Source organism: Ascaphus truei, chromosome 3 (genome assembly GCF_040206685.1).
Source record: "Ascaphus truei isolate aAscTru1 chromosome 3, aAscTru1.hap1, whole genome shotgun sequence".
NCBI classification, from domain to species: domain Eukaryota; kingdom Metazoa; phylum Chordata; class Amphibia; order Anura; family Ascaphidae; genus Ascaphus; species Ascaphus truei.
In genome coordinates, this window is record NC_134485.1 from 374,799,114 (window position 1) to 374,820,036 (window position 20,923).

General features: G+C 43.9%; 1 protein-coding gene across 6 annotated transcripts in view; it reads left to right on the forward strand.

Moving 5' to 3' along the window:
* Positions 1 to 5,124: 5,124 nt before the first annotated feature.
* SPATA13 (spermatogenesis associated 13) overlaps positions 5,125 to 20,923 on the forward strand; it is an 85,916-nt gene continuing 70,117 nt past the window's right edge. For 2 of the 6 annotated variants that reach the window (XM_075592231.1, XM_075592233.1), the window contains exons 1-2: positions 5,125 to 5,410; positions 7,595 to 9,404. In XM_075592231.1, coding sequence (XP_075448346.1) covers positions 7,626 to 9,404 — 1,779 coding nt within the window. In that variant the 5' untranslated portion in view covers positions 5,125 to 5,410; positions 7,595 to 7,625. Of the gene's footprint in view, positions 5,456 to 7,594; positions 9,405 to 11,573; positions 11,745 to 20,923 lie in introns of those variants that run through there. The other 4 variants (XM_075592232.1, XM_075592238.1, XM_075592235.1 and 1 more) reach the window with 4 other exon arrangements.

The window sequence follows — 20,923 nt, forward strand, 5'->3', positions numbered from 1 at the left end:
ATTAAGTATTTTGATGAATCTGGTACTTCAGGGCTTAATGTATCTCCAATTTGATTTATAAAATACAAAGAAATGTGTATGGCCTGTTAAACCCTTGATCAGGCCTAGTTAATAGGCCTGATAGTCTAGAGATAAGGGCATCTGTTTGGCCAGAGATGGGATTAAATTATGTCTTTTGAGCATAAGATTTGTAATAAATGTATGAAAATCTATGAAGAGTTCAACTGTATTTGGTTTACTAATCAGTGCAAAAAAAAGGCCCTTCTTGAGTAGGTAAATCTCGTATGGAGTGAGACAATGACTGGATAGATTAAACATATTTAGGGGTTTTATATTTGTAACCCCTCTATTGCCTCAGTCTATATGTGCTGTGGCGGGGCATGAGTCCTCTCTCCTTTAATACACCATCATTGGATCCCTTGAATAACTAGACAAAGACTTGTGTATAAATAAACTGGTGCTTTATGACCCAAGGGTGATCCTTAACCCGACGGCCCTTACTCTTAAAGAAAAGGATCACGCTATACTTAATACACACTACATATACATTACACAATAAACTAGGACGCTGCGCTTATTTTCCTTGTTCTAGTCCCCGCGTCCAATGTAGAAGCCTCATAGGCTTATTTTATTGCCACCACTGTGTTGGAGCTCTGTTCTCCAAATGGTGTGTAGTCGCGTTGCAGGCCTGTTAAGGGTGAAACATTTGTGAAGTGTGTGTGTAATACACAAAGGATACTCAAGTTGCAGGAAAATGCCTCCTGGCTGTCTGTTAACTGGTCGCTCCTTAACAGCTCACTAAGTATCTGGATCTTTCTTTTCTGTGGATTCTTCTCGTCATAACACACTTCTCTTTGTGTGTAGGAGAGGTGTTCCTGCTGCTGTCTCACTTTCTCTCTCTCCTTGGCTAGCATTCTCATAAAAGCATTCTCTTTCACCATCTGAGAGTCTCAGGCTGTCTCTTTAAGCCCCTCTCACAGTTACCTGGGCTGTCTCTCTGTGTGCCTTTTAGACTGGTACTCTCTATCTCTATGCCTGGTCTCAGACGGGCAGTAGAACTCCCTCGGTGTCTTTCAACAGTGTATCTGGTTTTCTTCTTATCCAATCCCATATCTCCTGTCATTTGTTGCCAGGCAGATCAGGGGTAGTGTCTCATTCCTTATTGAACCATGTGATAGGTAGAGCAGATTAATTCTGTATTGTTCTGGCTGTATTTAAAGGCAGACACTGCCCTCAAAAGTTGGTTGTTCCTTCCCTCTGAGGAAGGCAGGTCACACGACTGGGAGCCTGAGATTGGGGCCTTCCCATGTGCTCTTCCCTGCAGGGAGGAGTGAGTGTGAGAATATCTCTGCCTCTGCTAGGAAGGTGGGGAAGAGCTAGGATGGTTGCGGGTGCCCTTGGTCTGTAGTGTCGGTCCAGGGACCATCTCCAGTGATAGCTGCGAGTAAGGAGACTGTAACCGGCAGAAGACTGCTGAGTAGCTGTGTGTTACTGCAAAGACTGTAGTAATAAACCGTTCCTGTTTGCAATATACCTCTGGCCTGGTGTGTGATCTAACAGGGGGGGGGGGAGGAGAGTTCAAGTTCTACTGTGGGAGGTCATCTCCATACATCCCTGGAGCTTACGGCAGATGGAGGCGCTGCTCTGCTAAGTATTATGTGGGGTATGGACCCCAGAAGCCTGATCCTGTGTCCCAAAATCATCGCGGACGACTCAGCCCTCTTGTTACCAGCAGGTATGCACCACATACACCCAGGAATTGCCCCTATCTGCGATTGAGGGGGGACGACGACGACGACGACGACGACGACACTGTTACACATATATTGGTAGCAGGGGCTACATATTCATTATTGAATCTTCTGATTTTTCTTTTTTGGATTTGCCTCTATTTCCTCTTTGTCCTCGTCTGGTCTCTTCTTTTCCTTCTCAGACTGAACGGTGTTTCTACTTTCTCTCTCTCTCTTCCCATTTTTCCATTTTTGTTCTCCACTGGTGACATTCATCTAAAAAATAAAATAAAAAGTTATCTCTGGGATCTTTTGGCACAGGCTCCTTCCATGTTCAATTCTCTTTTAGTTTGTAGGGGATGGAATCTATTATAATTTTGGCTACTATTTAAATTCCTATGCCGTTCGATTTGGTTAGATGAGGAAATACTTCTAGTGGGATGATCTGAGCTACATATGGATTCTATGTAACATGTGCCCCTTTAAATATAATAAAGTTGCTTTCCTTTTTGATTGCGCCCCCCTGCTTGCTCCCCCCCTACTCACGGCCCCCACCCCTTACCTTTTCTCCGGCGTCATCTGACGACGCATTGCCATTTGACTCCACGTTACAATGGCGACACATGTTCAGAAGCCGCCGGAGATGAGGTAAGAGACTTACAAAGGCCTTGCGCGCTCCTCCGGCATTTCATTTCAATGTTAGGAAGAGCGCCGGGCCTCTGTAAGTGCCCCCCCCCCCCCCCCAGAAAATGTCACAACCCCTCTAGTTTGCGCATCCCTGCCATAGGGCATTAAGTTCTTTGAGATTGCAATAGCTACAAGATAACAAGGGAGTATCTCTCATTCTCATAACTTTGCATAAAAACTGACTTTATTTAAATAAAAAGGAATAAAGTGCAGAGCATCATAATTTCAAAAAGAACAAGATCTAAAATGACCTTGCATTTGTTAACTGGAATTGAATCTTATTTCACATGCAACTAAAGGGTATTGGCAGGATATCCGTTACGAAACATTTTGGAGCGGCTCCATTCAAACCAATATAACACGCACCAAACGGCGCTCTCCGTGATCTCCAGCTGCCGCGTGGATACATGTAATGTGGTGGAGGTTTCGTTACATATACACCAAGTTATTTCGTAAATGTATCGTTAAGCCCCTTCAGTCCCAAAGGCTCCTGCCACCTCTGTGGCCACTAAACCCCCCGGCACGACCCGTTCACGTGATGGATCTCCCGAGCGCTCACGTGGTCGCATTCGACTTCAGTTGATGTATGCGGAAGACGATGCCCCGTTTAGTTCGCCAAAAAAAACGAGCAATCCCCGATGACGTACAGCGTACGTTATACGGACCCCCCCCCCCAGGGGTGCCACCCCCACAAACATCTGTAGGACACTGAAGGGGTTAAAGGCCTTCACCTGCTTTAATAATGACATCGTAAGGCAGAGTTCAGTTAATGCGAAGTGCAAATGCAATGGGTTTCTACTGGTCGAGGATTGTGGTGCAATGGTCACAATATCCACCAAATGGAAAATGTGGGGGCTCGTTCTCATGTCCCGCAGCGCCCGATAGCACCAGCCCCTTAGAAGGAAACATCTTTTAACTCTTTTGCTGCCACTGGAGCCAGCAATCCGTTGCAATTTGTTACCGGCCCCACTGGCAGTGGGCAGAGGGTTTATCTTCTATTGATTTGCATTGGATTGAAAAAAAATATTAAAATGGAGCATGGGGAAGCAAAAAAGTGATCTTGTTATTAACCCCTGGCACCACAGGTGTAAAGTCTTTAAGCAGCAGTACGCATTTTTTCCTCCTTCATTTTATACTTTATTATAACTCTTCTTGACCTGCCAAAAAGTCGCTTTTCGTTTTAAAATCTAATGCACTGTTCAGGAGATATAAAGGATTTGAAATATAAAGTGCCTGGGAGGTTAAAATGAAGCTCTCCCCAGAGCAGCCCGAAGGTTACTAGGGCTTATGAAAATCATAATCTTTCAACACAAAAATAAACTTTTTTATTTTATATTTTAAAGCGCAGGGGATAAGACAAGATACTAACAATTAGATGATTTACACTCATATAGGATCCTTGGGGAGGAGGGGGAGGAGGGGGAGGATTACTGCTACAAAAACTCTCCATGGCAAATAGGAAATCTACTCAATATAAGCAAATACAAATATCACTTGTGAGCACGCTCACGCCTCAGACAAGGCTGCGTCCCCGCTGAGCGAACGGTGCTTGCTGCTTTTACTTACATATGCCTATACGTGGAAGTCCCTGCGCTTGAGCAAACAAAAAAAATTGACTTTCAAGCGCGCTCAACTTGCCCGCAATGCGCCCCCCCCCCCCCCGTCTGCGCTTGCAATATAGGCAGGACACCCGGCACTCATGCTTAGAGAGTTGGTGACGTCACCACTCTCAAGCATGAGCGCGGTCAGCGCCAGCGGGGCCGCAGTCCAAGTCTGCAACCCTGCTTTTCCCCATTATCTCTTAGCACAGCGGTGCGCAAACTTGGGGGCGCGAAACTGAGTGTGGGGGGGCGCGGGGTTTACAGAGGCCCCGCGCGCTTCCCGAAGGCACTTAAATTAAGTGCCGGGGGAGCTGCAGGGCCTCTGTAAACCTAACTTACCTTGGCTCCGGCGGCTTCTCACACACGTCGCCATGGCAACGCGGCAGAGGTCATGTGACGTCACTATGGCAACGTGACGTTGTGACGCCGGAGCGAGGGGGGGGGGCGCGGAGGTGAGGGGACCGGCGGTAGGGAGGTGCAGGGAAAAAAGTTTGCTCCCCCCTGTTTTAGCATACAGTGCTTCCACTGCAGCTAGGGATTCTGGGTAATGACATGCAAATGAGCAGACAGTGTCACCTTTTGCTTAAAATATAAGCAAATCAAATTATGAGCACACAAAAGAGGTGCAAACATTAAAAATAAGAGTGTCAGCACCTCTAATAAAACTAATGCTACAAACAGATTAGATCTACCGTAATCCACTAAAAAGCACTGTGACTGATATAACAGCGACACAGCAATGTTACTGTCACAATGAAAGAAAGCAGCATGCAACCCTGCCCTTTACCTGAGTCAAAAGTAAATCACATCATCCCACTCATTTACAACACATGGGGGTTGGCATTGGGAAGAGGTTTACTTTTTTAATCCGTTTTATCCTTCCTTTGAGACCCATCCCCACTTTGATTGAGTGCCTTCATAAGTCTTACATCCCCCTGTCTGCTAAACTCACTGCTCGCAGTGGGGCATCTTCTTCAGCCTCCAGCTATATGGGGATCTATCGTCTGTGGGAAGAGATAGAAACTCATCCTAAATGGAAATAACGTCTACCCCCTCCCACCTCACCTCCGCCTCCTCCTCCTGTAACTAAGCACACCCCCTCCTCCCTCATTCACTCCCTGCTGTTCCCAGGCTGTACAGTGCTTGCTCATAGCCTTGTACAAGGGTCATTGCTCCTCTCCCCTCTGCTCTTTTGGACTTTTTGGGGGGGAGAGGAAGGGGGTTGGACTTTCCAGCGAACCCGTTCAATACTTTGTTGATGTGATCACTACTGTTGTCTGTGGATGTTGGCTTCCTGAATTACCAAGCAATGTATTGCAAGGGCAGAGAGTCCAGGAGAGCTGCCCCCTGCAGCTGATCAGACGGGGACACTTGCTGGCATCGCTGTACCAGGTAAGCAGGACTCCCACCTACAGCAGAGCAGAAAAGCAAGGGGAGGTGTGTATATATACATTGTGTGTGTGTGTGTGTGTGTGTGTGTGTGTGTGTGTGTGTGTGTGTGTGTGTGTGTGTGAATGTCGTCGCTACGAAGACCTGTGATCGGGAAATCGAGACTGACTAGTTCAGTTGCCACCCTGTCATCTAGCCTTGCAATACACCCTGATGATAACCCAACTCTCGAGTGCATTCATAATAGAGACCGGGAAGGGCAGAGTTTTATCTACACCCTTGGTGTACTGATTACGCTTTTGTCATTGAAGAAGCCGCTGTCTGTCACCAGGTTGGTGGTCTACTGTGTTTTTTTTTACCTGATGGTAACCCAACTCCTGAGTACCTGGCTGTACTGCAAAATGATGATCACAAGGAGTGTGCTGCAAGTCTGACGAAGTGAGCTTGATGAAGTGGGGCTCACAGAGAGATGTGATCTTGGCAACATAAGGGGTGGTGGTGCTGTGAGCTGGCAGTGCACCTGTTACTATGCATGCTCTTGTAGCAATACAGTAGATCAGAAAGCAGTGCTTATTCCACTACTAACACAGAGATAATGATATATGCTTAAGTAGAGAGGGCAGTTCTTTCTCAAGATTTTAGCCAATAGGATCATTAATGTATACCTTTTTTTTTATTATAGCAATATTTCATTCTTTGTCACTATTGCACGTCTGACTTCTGCCCTGAACATACATTCCAGCATATCCAATGGGTGCTCTATTGATGTGATCAAAAATATAACTAGCCTTACTGTCCCTAACTAGCCTTACAATCCCAACAAGCATGTTCATACTATTGTGCTAACGTAGCATATTAAATATGTATGGTCACCCGGCCCGTGTTTTGGCAGAATAATGCATGAAGCTGCTGGTTTATTATTGCAAAGTAAGTGTAGCATGTGAGATCTGATGAAGTCAGGGAGGGGTATAGTAAAGTGTGGGGAAGCTGTCTGCTCCCCTGCTGGGCCAGTGCTTCTTCACAGCTTTTCTGGTTGCTAAGGGGCTTTGCTTCCTGTTTGCCCTAAGCCCAGAAAGTTCACATGATTAGCCCAGAAACCCAGCTAGAAGAAAGCAGACAAAGAAAGACCTCCACTGGCTGAAAAGCTCTCATCGTGAATACTCTCTAATTAGCATGTGTGCAATTGGTTTCTATTCCACCAAGATACAACTGATCATTTTTCTTTTTCTCATTGATTAATACACAGTGATATAAAATATCGTATTCAATACTGGGTTTGAGTGGTACAGTTTCTATTTTTTAAAGCAACTTTAGACCAGATTAGTAAAGGGACACAGCTCATTGTACTTAATGAAATTTTTTTTTAACCGTTTATACAAAATATAAGCTATAAAAACAGAAAAGGAGAGATCATGTTTAAAATAAATATCTTACATAAACTAAATACTTTTGAATGACAGAGTAATGGTATTCTGTGTTTGTGAATAAAGTAGTGATACACTGCCCCAGTACCGTCACACTTCAGCCTCTGGTGGAGTTTGTTCTGGAACAAGTGGCCTTTCCAACACCAAAACAAATATATTAAATAACTGTATTTTAATCTCCGTGCATTTCTCATGACAGAGGCCTGTTTTGTAGTTGAGTGTAATATTAGGAGGTGGAAATGTATAAAGGCAGCTTTGGTTAGTGTGCAGCAAGCTGGCCTGCAAACAGAGCACTGTTCATTTCATAGGAAAACATTCTGTAAATGTTTTATTTTGAATATTGTTACGTACTGTTTCCACTGACTGTATGAGGCTCTTTTAGGCGGTAGACTCTTGCTAAAAATATCTATGAATGTCGTATTGTAGAACCTGAGCATTAACCTTTTTTAACCCAAAGTTTTACCTAGGAATGTCACATTTTTAGTTTTTCATTAATGATACACCTTAAGACAATATTTTTTTTAAGACAATATTTTTTTACATACTGAGTAAACTACTCTCAATTGTAATAACTACATATATGAGCATCTGCCCCAATTGGTAAACACTCATCCATGATATGCATTTTAATTTCCTCTTTGTGTCTTCAATTAAAGGCCATCCGTGAGCTTTCATTTAAACCCCTGATTTCCCCCCCACCCTCCTGAACAGGGCTGGGTGGGGGAAAAAAAAAGATTGACTAAATAGTGGCTTTGTTTTCTAGGGGCTGGCCGTGCTCTCCCCTGGGAAACTTCATGCAAACAATAAATGTGGAAACAAGACAAAAAGGAGTTACAACAAATGACAGACTGGATCGCGAGACAGCTGATGAATACAGTGTTGTGGGTCTGAAGCGTAGCCCACCCTATCTTGATGCTCACATGGTTGAGAGTATGACATCGCTCCCTAATGGCTGTGGGAATGGGACCATAGTTACCTCTCAAGTTATGGATAAAAGTGACTTAAGAACTTTAGCTAATGTGAACTGTCACAGTGGAGCATGTGACAACAGCAACAAAAACAAAGCAGAATTACAGGATGATCATCTGAACTCTTCCAAGTTACTGCACTTTTTTGCCACCCCCAAAAAACGAACAAGCCCAAGCAATGAACGGCCAAGTTCCATGGTAACTGTGGGCCACTCCTCAACATGGAATGCTTTATCCTCATTGAGAAAGATGGGTTCCTTCAAAAAACTAAAGTCATCGGTTCTTCAAGGAATTCAGGCAAAAGAAAATGCTAGTATTTTAAATGATAATGAGGTGGGAAGCGATGTTCAGAAGCGTGAGCCTTCTACCGAGGGAGTTGTAAACCATCACACACCCTGCAGGTTGTCTAACTGGAGACCTGTCCTAGATGATTGTAATGGGATTGACAGGCTGCAGTCAGATGGATCAGATGTCGAGGAAAGCGATAACTCATTTTTGAGAAGTACTCATAGATCTCGTAGCATTAGACGTGCTTATGGAGTTGGAAGGATACATTTGATAGATGTTGACAAAGCACATATCACACAATGCCCTCTCAGGCCCTGGTCTCCAGTAGGGCCACAGCAGAAGAATTGTGAGCTTACAGTGAAGGATTCAGTAAACAACCACATAATTTACAGACGGAGCAAAAGCACGGACAATTTAAACTTTCTCAGAAAAAGTTCCTTCAAGAGGAAATCGGTCTCAAATCTAACAGACATAAAATCCAGCAGTGAAAAAGAAATTCTACAAGAGACCATGCTAAGCTATTCTTCCGATTTAGATAAAATGGCTGGGACTCCAGAAAGAAGATCAAAGCGTTGGAAAAGTCCAATTAGAGCAAAGGATTTTGATAGGGTATTAAAATTAGTGAGCAATGTTACAGATGGCCCTTGGAAAAGAGAAGGGAGTAAGTGTGACTCTCCTTCTAACGAAGAATCCAACACAACTAGACCAAACAGTCGCTTGCATGACGATTACTCCAGGAGGGTTTCTAGCAGCACTAATAATGAGAGGAAGAGGTGCATATTTAACCCACACTCCCCTTTGTCTGAGAGTAAATGTCTGCTAAATTCCACCGGTTCCCACAATGATAGTCCTAATATTAAAATACATGTGCTACCTACTGAATGCAAAATGACATCCGAAGGCCTCAGTGTGGAAGCTTGTAGCCCATCACCTACCTCTAGTAACCAGTGTCCATTGGCCACTGAGGTTTTTTATGCGGATGGCGAGGAACCAAAACGCTCTGCCCATTTTGCATCGGAATGTGAACCTCTTGGCACTCCTGTAAGACCCACTGCTCCCAAGCCTCAGAGCCCAAGTGTTGAATTGCACAAGTCTAGTATTTCATTTCATTGCCCAAACCACCACAGCACTTTGTCATTGAGCTCAATGGAAAGTGAGGAAAGAGCAGAGGTAACAGCCCCAAAGGCTGATAGGAGCCCCCAGTCTGCTAAAGACCCTGTAAAGCCATCCTATTACGATGATGGAAATGAGGATAGCGGGATAAGCAGCCACTCTCAGATGAGTCTCAATGTAGTCAATGAAGAAAAGCAAGAAGAGGTAAGAATGAATCTTGTCTGAAAGTCAATTTTAATGACTACAAATGCCCAATTGAATCCACTCTGCTAACTTCCTGTGAGTAATGAAACTAATTTAAAGCTTCATTTTATAAAGTTCAAGCCGTGCAAACAGTTCTGTACAGAGTAATAGTCTGTTTACTTTGCAAGAACCAGTCACTGTTAGGAATCAAGCTGCACTTATTGCCATAGGATGCTTAATAGGCCAATTGTAGGTGATTGACATTATTTTTAAACCTCCGATATGTATGTTTAGACTTGTAATATCTTCATAGTAACCCAATACATTGGAGCGTGTTACAGATCTCTATGGATTCGCTTTTGTAAGCTGCTGCGCATGCAGGCAAATTGTTGGTCCAGACTATTTTCCATTTGTTGTTTTGTATGGCTGGTGATGGCTGCATAATTAGTTTAAAGATGCACCAAATAAGGTTATAATTAAAAGCACCTGATTACAATAGAAACGTACTCATTTTTACACTGGAAGCAAATATAAGCGAGATTTAATCACTTAAAATAATTTTTCAAAGGCAGCTTACATTTATATTTTGTCCTGCTGGATCTGACCCCTTATGTAGTAATTGTATCCACATTTGCAGCCGCAGAGCTTAATGCATAAAGAACAGAGTATCTTCTCTACAGCATGTTTAATAACAAAAGCATGGCAGATTTGGATCTAGGCAACTGACAAGCTATTGGAATTCGTTATTGACAGTAATGAATTGCATTGGCTATCACTACATTGTGTCTGCATTCAGTGGCAGGATATCTGCTGCGTTGTTGCCCCCCAGTGGTGATATGTGCAATTTGATTTGAACAGTTCTTTCAGTTGCTGTTGGCTTCAGTATTAGGGGACACCTTTTTTTTTTCTTTTTTATTTGGACTAACAATTTATATTATAAGACAAGCTTTGGAGAGTTCTCTCTCTTTCCTCCTATTGCTGATCTGAGGGAGAGAAAAATCCCTTGAAAGCTTCTCTGCGGGGGGGGGGGGGGGAGAGGGGGGGGCGCGAGGTTTACAAAGGCCTCGGGCGCTTCCCAAAGGCATTTACATTAAAGGCGAAGGCCTCTGTAAACTTCACTTACCTTGGCTCAGACGGCTTCTGGAGACGCACCGCGGTGTCAAATGACATCAGAACTCCGGAGTCAAGGTAAGAGGGGGGGGGGGGGGGGGGGAGAACCGGCAGGGGGGCGCAAGGGGAAAAAAGATTGCGCACCCCTGTTTTATAGAATAGATTGCATAATCTATGTACAGTATGGCTTCTAACAAGTACAGCAGCCATATTCTGCAAAAGACTAAGGATACCCTGGGAGGGAAAGTTGCATAGGCTGCCATACTGACTTGCTTTGCTAGTGATGTGTGCGTGGTGCACTTGGCATCTAAAAATTCAACCTCGGCACCTGTGTTGCGGCACAGTGCTGGCTGACACCTGTCGGTCACTACCGCGACTTGCAACAGCGCAACGTATCCTGCTTAACCAAACTGTGGCTCCTAAAAATGCAGGCTGGCTCCTAATTCCTTTTTTTTTTTTTTTTTTAAATGTGTTATACAGTATATACAGGCATACCCCACATTAACGTACGCAATGGGACCGGAGCATGTATGTAAAGCGAAAATGTACTTAAAGTGAAGCACTACCTTTTCCCGACTTATCGATGCATGTACTGTACTGCAATCATCATATACGTGCATAACTGATGTAAATAACGCATGTGTAACAGGCTCTATAGTCTCCCCGCTTGCATACAGCTTCGGTACATGTAGGGAGCCGGTATTGCTGTTCAGGACGTGCTGACAGGCGCATGCGTGAGCTGCCGTTTGCCTATTAAGCGAGATGTACTTACTCGCGAGTGTACTTAAAGTGAGTGTCCTTAAACAGGGGTATGCCTGTATTATATTTTTGTATATGTGGTATATAGATCTCATAACCTACTGGCAGGGAAGAGGTTAAAATGTTTTTATAGTTGCCCTTCTGAATATTTACACAGCAGACGTGCTAGGAGCTCAATGCATGATTGTGTGGTGTGTGAGTAGGAAGGAAGTACCATATTACACATTCAAGGGAGCAATTGCAAAACCTTCCAGATTGAGGTTGTTATCTTAACATCTACATGGGGTGGGAGGATCTCGTGCAACCAGTTTGCAAAAATTGTAAGCAACCGTGCAGCATTCAAGTCACTTCTTCAAACAGGTTCCGTGCACATTTGTAGTGGATAAAAGATCTAAGTCCCTTCTTTGTGGGTATCTGCTGGGAGACAATCTTCCCTGTGTAACAATGGACCCATTTTTCCCAGGTGGGAGAAGGAATTCTCCCACGCGCTTGGTGAGTAGTGCATACTACCAACTGCATTTACTTGGCAACCTAGATCAGAGTAGACGTGTATAGGAGCGCTCGTCAATGAAGCTTCTCTTCGACCCTTAAAGGAGAAATCCTATGTAGCCAGACTAAAAAAAAAAAACCTGTGTAAACAATTTGACAATCCAGTTGGCTTCCTGACACCAATCGAACGGTGTTACAGGCAAATATGTGGCTTCTTTTTGTTTCTCTGAAATTATCTACACATTGTATTAATTAGGGGCTTCTGAATGGGGTAATGTTTGTCAATCGAGTGCTTCCATAGTCCATGCTGTCCTCATCAGAGAACCAGTAAAGATGAGGAAAGAGGGTCCAGGGAGGTCTGGCTGTACAAGAACTTGCTGCACACTTGGTACCATCAGACAAAAGGCAGTAGCCGGAGGATATCAGGCCCCTCCCAAGTCCCAGCTCACCATATTTCCGTAATAACTTTTACAAAAATACTTTCAAATCAGAGTTGGCTAAAAAGGCATCACCCAGATGTAACCCCTCCTTAAACGTGTCACTGGCATTAGTACACCTTGTTCCTTTTACAGAACAGTCCTGCCTTGGGCGAAAGTGAATTGAGGACCGTGGTATGTTCAGTAGGTTAAATGGAGATTATTATTATTATTTTATTTTTAAGGTCAAGTTTTAAGTATATTTTGATATTTTTAACTTTTCCATAGTAAAGTAATGCTTTGGAGGGTTTAATACAGGAACAACAATGGTTTGAATTGCAAAGTGTGTGTGTGTGTGTGTGTATATATGTGTATATGTGTGTATATATATATATATATATATATATATATATATATATATATATATATATATATATATATATATATATATATATTCTATGCGCTCTACCACAGGGGTGCGTAAACTGGGGGGCGGGAGATTTTTCTGGAGGGGCGCGGGTGGTAGCAGAGGTCATGTGACATTATGTCACCCCGGACGGAGCATAATTTGACGCAGTTGCAAGGTAGGGGGAGGGGGGTTGCTCCAGAGCAGGCCAGACGGGGGCGCAGCAGTAAACGTTTGCACTCCCCTGCTTTACTACATAAATTGCAACGTTTCAGTCTGAGGAAAGGGCATTGACCCTTATACATTGCAATTTTTTTTTATAGACGTTGAATACACAGACTGTAAGATTTTTATTTTTTCTCTTAATTTTTGAGTGACGATCCAAACCATTGTTGTTCCTATATTGTCTGTAAGCATATTGGTGGAGTCAGTGGATCTGAGCACCAATGTATAAGAAATTAGATTTTTTTTGTTTGCTTGTCTTTTAAGAAAATATTAATGGTAAGTGCAAGTTCTTTCTGTTTGTTTGGGGTCTTTTTTGGATGGTTTAATATCCTTTTTAAGATGAGACTGTTTGCCGGGCCGAAAAGGCACATGTAAAATTATCTTTATTTGTTAAGTAATTACGGTGTCGTTATAAGTCAAATAGATCAATATAATTAAGGTGTTCTCAACCAAATAGTGACACTTGAATCTGGTCAAAGATGAATATGTGAGACAGGAACGCTGCAAATTGCACGGTTTAAAAAAAAAAAAAAATGCTACTGTAAGTTAAACGGCCCCAATAAAGCAAAGCAGAATTCTGTGCATCAGCTAACTGGATGCAGCCAACTAAACATTCATGTCTGTGCTGATGCAGTGCAGCTTCTGCAGCTATTCCTTTCCCCCCTTGAGTATAACTAGCAACATTAAAGAAGAATCCCTGCTGTGTAATTACATTGCTCCGCTTGTTTGCAACATACATTTTTTTATGGTCGAGGCCTTAGGCTGCGTCCAGGGTTGCAGCAGTCATACGGAGGCGCGCTGAGGCTGAGGGAAAGCAGGGGCTTTCCCTGGCCTTGGTTAGCGCGCCGTCCGTGGGCGTGTCGGAAGGGGGAACCGCTCACGTGACCGGCCCTGCGCTCCCTTGCGCGCTTGAATCTAAAATTCTCATAAGACCCACGCCTGCGGAAGCGTGCGCGAGCCCCTGCTAAAGCCGCTCTCATTGCGGCTGCAGGGGCTCACTGGTAAGCACCAGCGCGCCTCAGCACGGGTCAGCGACTAAGCGCTGACCATGCCCGAGGCCTAAGGCTGCAGCCAGGCAGGGAGCTCGTGCGCTGCGCCCTGCTCGACCGGGCTATTCGTGGCTGGCTAGGTGCGAGTGGCAAAATCAAATTTGCTTGCCCTGCAAGCATCTAAGTGCCGAGCATGCGCAGGCGCTCGCTCACGCTGGCCACACACATTGCCTCAATGTGTTTCAGAGCGGCCAGCGTGAGCGCGCGTGCCCGCTCAGTGCCACCCTGGCCGAGGCTTAAGGCTGGGGACATGGTGCCTTCGCCCGCGCGGAGGCGTGCTCGGTTGTGATGTCAACCAACACGTTTTTTGACCATGTTGCGCACGCCATCCGTGGGCGTGTCTATTGGCGTGCCAGTGATGTCACAGAGCGAACCGCTCATGTGACATGTCTGTCGCGCTGACAAATCAGTTTAACTGATTTCTCACGCAATACACGCCCCCTCCTGCTTCCGCACGGACGCGCCGCACGCCGCATGGACGCGTACACTGCCTTAAGGCAGTCTGTTCGCTCAGCGTGCGGACGCGCCACGCGGTCTGCAGTACCATGGCCCCAGCCTTATAGTAGCATCCTTCCTGCTCATTAGCTGCACTGGGGTGTCCTTTGGAGCTGGGCTGTGCTTTATTCCAGGGACACTCCTGTTTGACATATAAAGAAAAGAGATCCTGTTTTACTGCTAGCATCTCCCAATCGGAAGCAACAAACTACCACCCCCCCTAATTGGCTTTGGAGCACACTATGTACAGTAGATATTGTTTATATTCTAGCCTCTCCAGAGCGGTAGGGAAAGCCTATATGTGGTTGTGCAGTCTTCAGTCCAAGTAACGCGGCTACATTACTTTTATCATTTGACATACACACAGGTTTATTTATTTTTGCATGTCATTTTTTGATTGACTTTAAGAGATCCCCTTCCAAAGGTGTTTCTAATTAAAATATGATGCTCTATGCAAGAGATCTAAGCATCTGACATATTAAAGCAGTAAATAAATATAAATAAATCAGTACTGTAGTATTAGATAATACTGTCTGCATTTTTTTAAACGCCTAATGCTACTGTATATTTAATGATTTTTTTTTTAATGTACTCATCATTCTTTGTTTGCTACAACAACCATTTAGGACAGGGGTTCTTAACCAGGGGTAATCCCAACCCTGGGGGTGATTGAAGGAGCCTCAGGGGTTGATTGAAAGGGACTCAGGGGTTGATTGAAAGGGGCTCAGGGGGTGATTGAGAAGGTGCTGGGTTTTGCTGAAGATTTATTTTTTAATATTAAAAATGATCTAAACTAGAACCAAAGATTCATTTCCATTCTGTATTTGTAACATTTATTACTTTTATTCTGTTAAAATAACACGTGGCTGATACATCGTGCGAAAGCTTCTTTATCTCCCGCCACATAAATGCATGGTTAATAGGGATCCACCCATAATTTTCCGTCTCTGTTTGTTACACTTACTGTACTTACTAAAGGGAGAGGGCCCTATACTAAACTGTCCCTAGTTTCCAGGTTTTAATTGATAAAAAAACAACAACGTTCTCATTGATTTTTGGTGCTTTTTTTTTTTTTTTAACAATTTGAGGTTTATTTTTGTTCACTTTATTCGTATGGGGTGATTGGGGACCTTGTTGCTCCCTTAGGTGTGATTGAAGTACAAAAGGTTAAGAACCCCTGATTTAGAAAGTCATATCCACATCCTCTTCTGAAATAGGCTATGACACACACCTTTTTAGAGTTCTGCCCTTTGGCAACAAAGTATCACAAACAGACCTGTTGCTGTGTTCCAAACAGCAGACTGTCCATTACTCTGAAAGCTGTAATAATGTGTTAAATTTATTTAACATTATATTACTATCAGGTGCAGCATTTCACAGCCTGCAGCCAATCTGTTAGGCACACAATCGGGATTTTTACAGCTTTATAACAGGAGCACGAAATGATTCAAAGCATAGGTAAGAATGTAGAATTATACATTGTCACATGGTTTACATATGTAAAAGAAAAAAGGGGTGGGAATGCTTTGTGTCCAGGAGGTTAAAATTGAGCTCTCCCAAGTGCAGTGTGAAGGTTAAAGCAGCAGCCCATGCTGCTGTTTATTTAATTTGATTATTTCCCCCTCCCCCTCCCATTTCCCCTCCCCCTCCCGTTTCCCCTCCCCCTGTTAATATGTGCATCAATACAATCCACACAATGATAAGTAATTAGCTATGTTGCGGATAAATCCTTTCTCCTGTGATCGGTCGGCGAAGATTCGGCGCGGGGGTTCATTAAATGGCAGTCAGTGCAGCAGAAGATACTAACATTATTTGAGTAACTCATTTAGGCTTTGGGTTGGGAATTGCTTATTAAAACCTTTCTTGTAGTGTTTGGATAGCACGGCGCAGTGGAAGTGGTTTTGTGACTGGTAACTAATTGGTGTGCTTGTTTATGAATAGCCAGACACACGACTTTAACTAGCAGATTAATATTTAACTAAGGAAATCAGTTCTAAAATTAAAATACCAGAGAGACAGAACAGTTTTGAGAAGACATGCAATTCTTAATAGACCCCCAAATTATCATTTAAAATAAGTGATATCCAAAATAGACAATACTATACCTCTAAAATGTTTTTTGCATTATTTCTATGTACAGGCATACCCCGCATTAACGTACGCAATGGGACCGGAGCATGTATGTAAAGCGAAAATGTACTTAAAGTGAAGCACTACCTTTTCCCCACATGTTCTGTACTGCAATCGTCATATACGTGCATAACTGATGTAAATAATGCATTTGTAACAAGCTCTATAGTCTCCCCGCTTGCGCACAGCTTTGGTACAAGTAGGGAGCCGGTATTGCTGTTCAGGACGTGCTGATAGGCGCATGCGTGAGCTGCCGTTTGCTTATTGGGCAATATGTCCTCACTCGCGAGTGTACTTAAAGTGAGTGTCCTTAAACTGGGGTATGCCGTACATAATTTTGTTTGTTTTTATGCTTTTTTTAGCACTAGGTTTGCAGCAATTTGACTACTTTTAAAATAGCTGCTGTTTTTTCATGTACTTTAGTAATAGGAATTATAATGAGGATTTGGGGAAAAAACTGAGACAAATGTACATATCTCATAGTACTTTTAATTAATTTCTTTTCAGCCAGGATTTTTATCTTGCAGAAGAAAACTGAATTGTTTTTCGAAAGAAGCATTTGCTAGGCAGCAAAACTTCACCTTTTGTGCGACAGGTATTATGTTGCAAGAAGGAGAGCGAGCCTAAATCTACATGTAGGTTACTTATTAATTCTCTACATAGAATTCCAACGATTAGTGTTGTCATGAGAAAGGAGAGAGCCTAGAACATAAACATACCAATCAACTGACTCGGTCAGCAGTACAATAGAAATCCACACTTGTTTCTCCTGAGATCCCATTAAACCAAACATCATAATAGTCCATTCTGGCTCTGGTCATCACATTTGCTAGCCTGTTCGCGCACAGTTGAGCTGGTGGTGCTGGTTGACATGTAAAATCAGAAAACAGCCTCTGAGCCTCTGAATTTTAGGGTGTTTCCTACCCTGTCCTTATCCAAGTCAATAAAGATAAGAGTATGTGGAGAGAACAGGGCTTTGACTGTGCAAACTCCTATCTATATATATAAAACGCAAAAGAGGTGGGGGGGGGGCGGATGGACGGTGGCTGGCAGTACTGCGGGGGTGGGGCCGGCCGCAGGGGATGGCGGTGCTGCGAGGGGGGGAATTGGCAGCCTGGTGGTACTGCGGGAGCCCAGCAGTGACTGGCGGTGCTGTGGGGGGCGGCCTCAGGGGGGTGACAGTGCTGCGGGGGGGCTAGTGCTGTGGAGGCCCGGCAGGGGGGGGTGGCGAAAACAGCCTGGCGTACTGCGGGGTCCTGGTGGTGTAGCGGGGGGCGGCCATGGGGTTAGAGTGCTGCGGGGGGCCGCCGGGGGGGGGGGGGGGGCTCGGTAGCAGCCTGGAGGAACTGCGGGGGGGGGATCGACGACTGTGCCCCCTGCAGGCACCTGTCTCACGCTCACCCCAAAGCAGACCTCCGGCGCTGCAGCAGCCGGGTGCAGCCACAATGCTGTTTGTTTTTTTTGTTTTTATGGCCACGCAGGGGCGCGGGCGCGGCTGAGGACGCCAACAGTGGCAGACCCCCCCTGTTGGTGGCCCTGGTTGACGGCTGTCCGCTGCGGTGGCGGGCGGGAGAGTTGTGCGGCGGCTGGCTCTGGTCCTCCCCATCTCCGAACATGTGTGACGTCACCCTGCCTTGCCCTCAGAGACCATGAGAGCCAAGGCCCGCCCCGTAGTCGGGCAAAGGGAGCCAATGAGAGCCAAGGCCCGTCCCGCAGTCAGCCAATGAGAGAGCTTGACAGGCAATGACAGCCAATGAGATCGAGCACAAACCCACAGACAAACATCTTTTGAGTTTTATATATATATATATTTATATATATATATATAAAATCATGTATATTATTTGTTTTTGAGTGGTGTCACACTTTCAGTACAGTGTGTGATGATCCAAAATCTAATCTCCTGATTTCCTTCTATACTGCAAATCACAGACCGATGCAATCAGGGCCAATTAGGTGCAAAGTTGAGTGATATTTTAAAGCTCTGTGGCATTTAAGATCTATCTAATGATAACATACTATCTTTGTACATATTTATGTGAAGAGCATCAACAGGCAATTTGAAAGGCTGCCGCTAGCAAGGGGTGTATGAAATAAGGCAAAGATAGTATGTTATCATTAGATAGATCTAAACCCTAGATCCTTTGTTCTGTGCCTTTTATTTATTTATTTTATTTAAGCGGTTGCTTTAGCAAATATAATCATCCGTAAATATTAACCAGGATTCTGTGATGTGGGCAACGTGTGACTTTGTTCAGTTACTGTAAAAATTATAACAATAATGACTGACTGTTCTTGCATAAAAAAAAAAAAAAGATATAATGAAGGTCAGGGCAAAAGGTCAGAATAATTTACCTCCTACCACAGGCTTCAAACTCTGTCATATCACAAACATATGTTTGTTTGGTACATTCTATGCCCAGAACCCAACTGGCCCAAAGGCATCTAGTTTTATGCAAAGATGTCAACTTATGAAAACTCTTGTCTATCCTTCAACCAGTTTTCAATGCAAATATTTTTACTGAGTCCAATTTCCCTTATTTTGTACACTAGCCTCGTGTGGAACAGTATCAAAAGCCTTTGCAAAATCTAAGTAGACCACATCAACTGCATTACCGTGGTCTAAATTCCTACTTAGGTTACGTTTATAGTGCCGGCAACAGTGACGTCAGGCTGCGTTCGCTGGAAAAATCAAATTGAGATAACTTCCGGCGATCGTGACCAAGCCGTCGCGCTTACTACAAGCGCATGCGACGGCGGCAATGCATTTGTTTTGATGCGCTGTCGCATCGCAGCACTATAACCGCAGCCTTACCTCAAAGAAACTAGTAAGGTTAGTTTGGCACGATCTATCCTTAATAAATTAATGCTGACTATTACTAATAATTTTTGTTATCAATTGGGTATTCCTGAATGGTATCCCATACTAAACCTTCAAGTAGCTTCCCCAATATTGATGTCCGACTTACAGGTCCCCAAAGACCAAAATCTGTGAGATTTGTGGGTTCTGAGCCAAAACAATAGTATACTAATACAGTTGTGTGAAAAAGGAAGTACACCCTCTTTGAATTCTATGGTTTTACATATCAGAACATTATTAACAATTCTCTGTTCCTTAGCTGGTCTAAAAATTAGGTAAATACAACCTCAGATGAACAACAACGCATGACATATTACACCGTGTCATGATTTATTTAACAAAAATAAAGCCAAAATGGAGAAGCCATGTGTGAAAAACTAAGTACACCTTATGATTCAATAGCTTGTAGAACCACCTTTAGCAGCAATAACTTGAAGTAATCGTTTTCTGTATGACTTTATCAGTCTCTCACATCAATGTGGAGGAATTTTGGCCCACTCTTCTTTACAACGTTGCTTCAGTTCATTGTGGTTTGTGGGCATTTGTTTATGCACAGCTCTCTTATGGTCCCACCACAGCATTTCATTCGGGTTGAGGTCTGGACTTTGACTGGGCCATTGCAACACCTTGATTCTTTTCTTTTTCAGCCATTCTGTTGTAGATTTGCTGGTGTGCTTGGGATCATTGTCCTGTTGCATGACCCAATTTCGGCCAAGCTTTAGCTGTTGGACAGATGGCCTCACATTTGAATCTAGAATACTTTGGTATACAGAGGAGTTCATGGTAGACTCAATGACTGCAAGGTTCCCAGGTCCTGTGGCTGCAAAACAACCCCAAATCACCACCCCTCCACCACATGTGCTTGACAGTTGGTATGAGGTGTTTGTGCTGATATGCTGTGTTTGGTTTTCGCCAAACGTGGCGCTGTGCATTATGGCCAAACATCTCCACTTTGGTCTCGTCTGTCCAAAGGACATTGTTCCAGAAGTCTTGTGGTTTGTTTAGATGCAACTTTGCAAACCTAAGCTGTGCTGCCATTTTCTTTTTAGAGAGAAGAGGCTTTCTCCTGGCAACCCTTCCAAATAAACCCATACTTGTTCAGTCTTTTTCTAATTGTACTGTCATGAACTTTAACATGCTAACTGAGGCCTGTAGAGTCTGAGATGGTACTCTTGGGTTTTTTGCAATTTCTCTGAGCATTGCACGGTCTGACCTTGGGATGAATTTGCTGGGACGTCCACTCCTGGGAAGATTGGCAACTGTCTTGAATGTTTTCCACTTTTGAATAATCTTTCTCACTGTAGAATGATGGACTTTAAATTGTTTGGAGATGGCCTTATAACCCTTCCCAGATTGGGCAGCAACAATTGCTTCTCTAAGATCATTGCTGATGTCTTTCCTCCTTGGCATTGTGTTAACACACACCTGAATGCTCCAGACCAGCAAACTGCTAAAACTTCGGCTTTTATAGAGGTGGTCACACTTGCTGATGATCAATTAATCAAGGGCATTTGATTAGCAGCACCTGTCTGCTATTTAGCATCTTAATTCCTATGAAAGCAGTAAGGGTGTACTTAGTTTTTCACACATAGCTTCTCCAT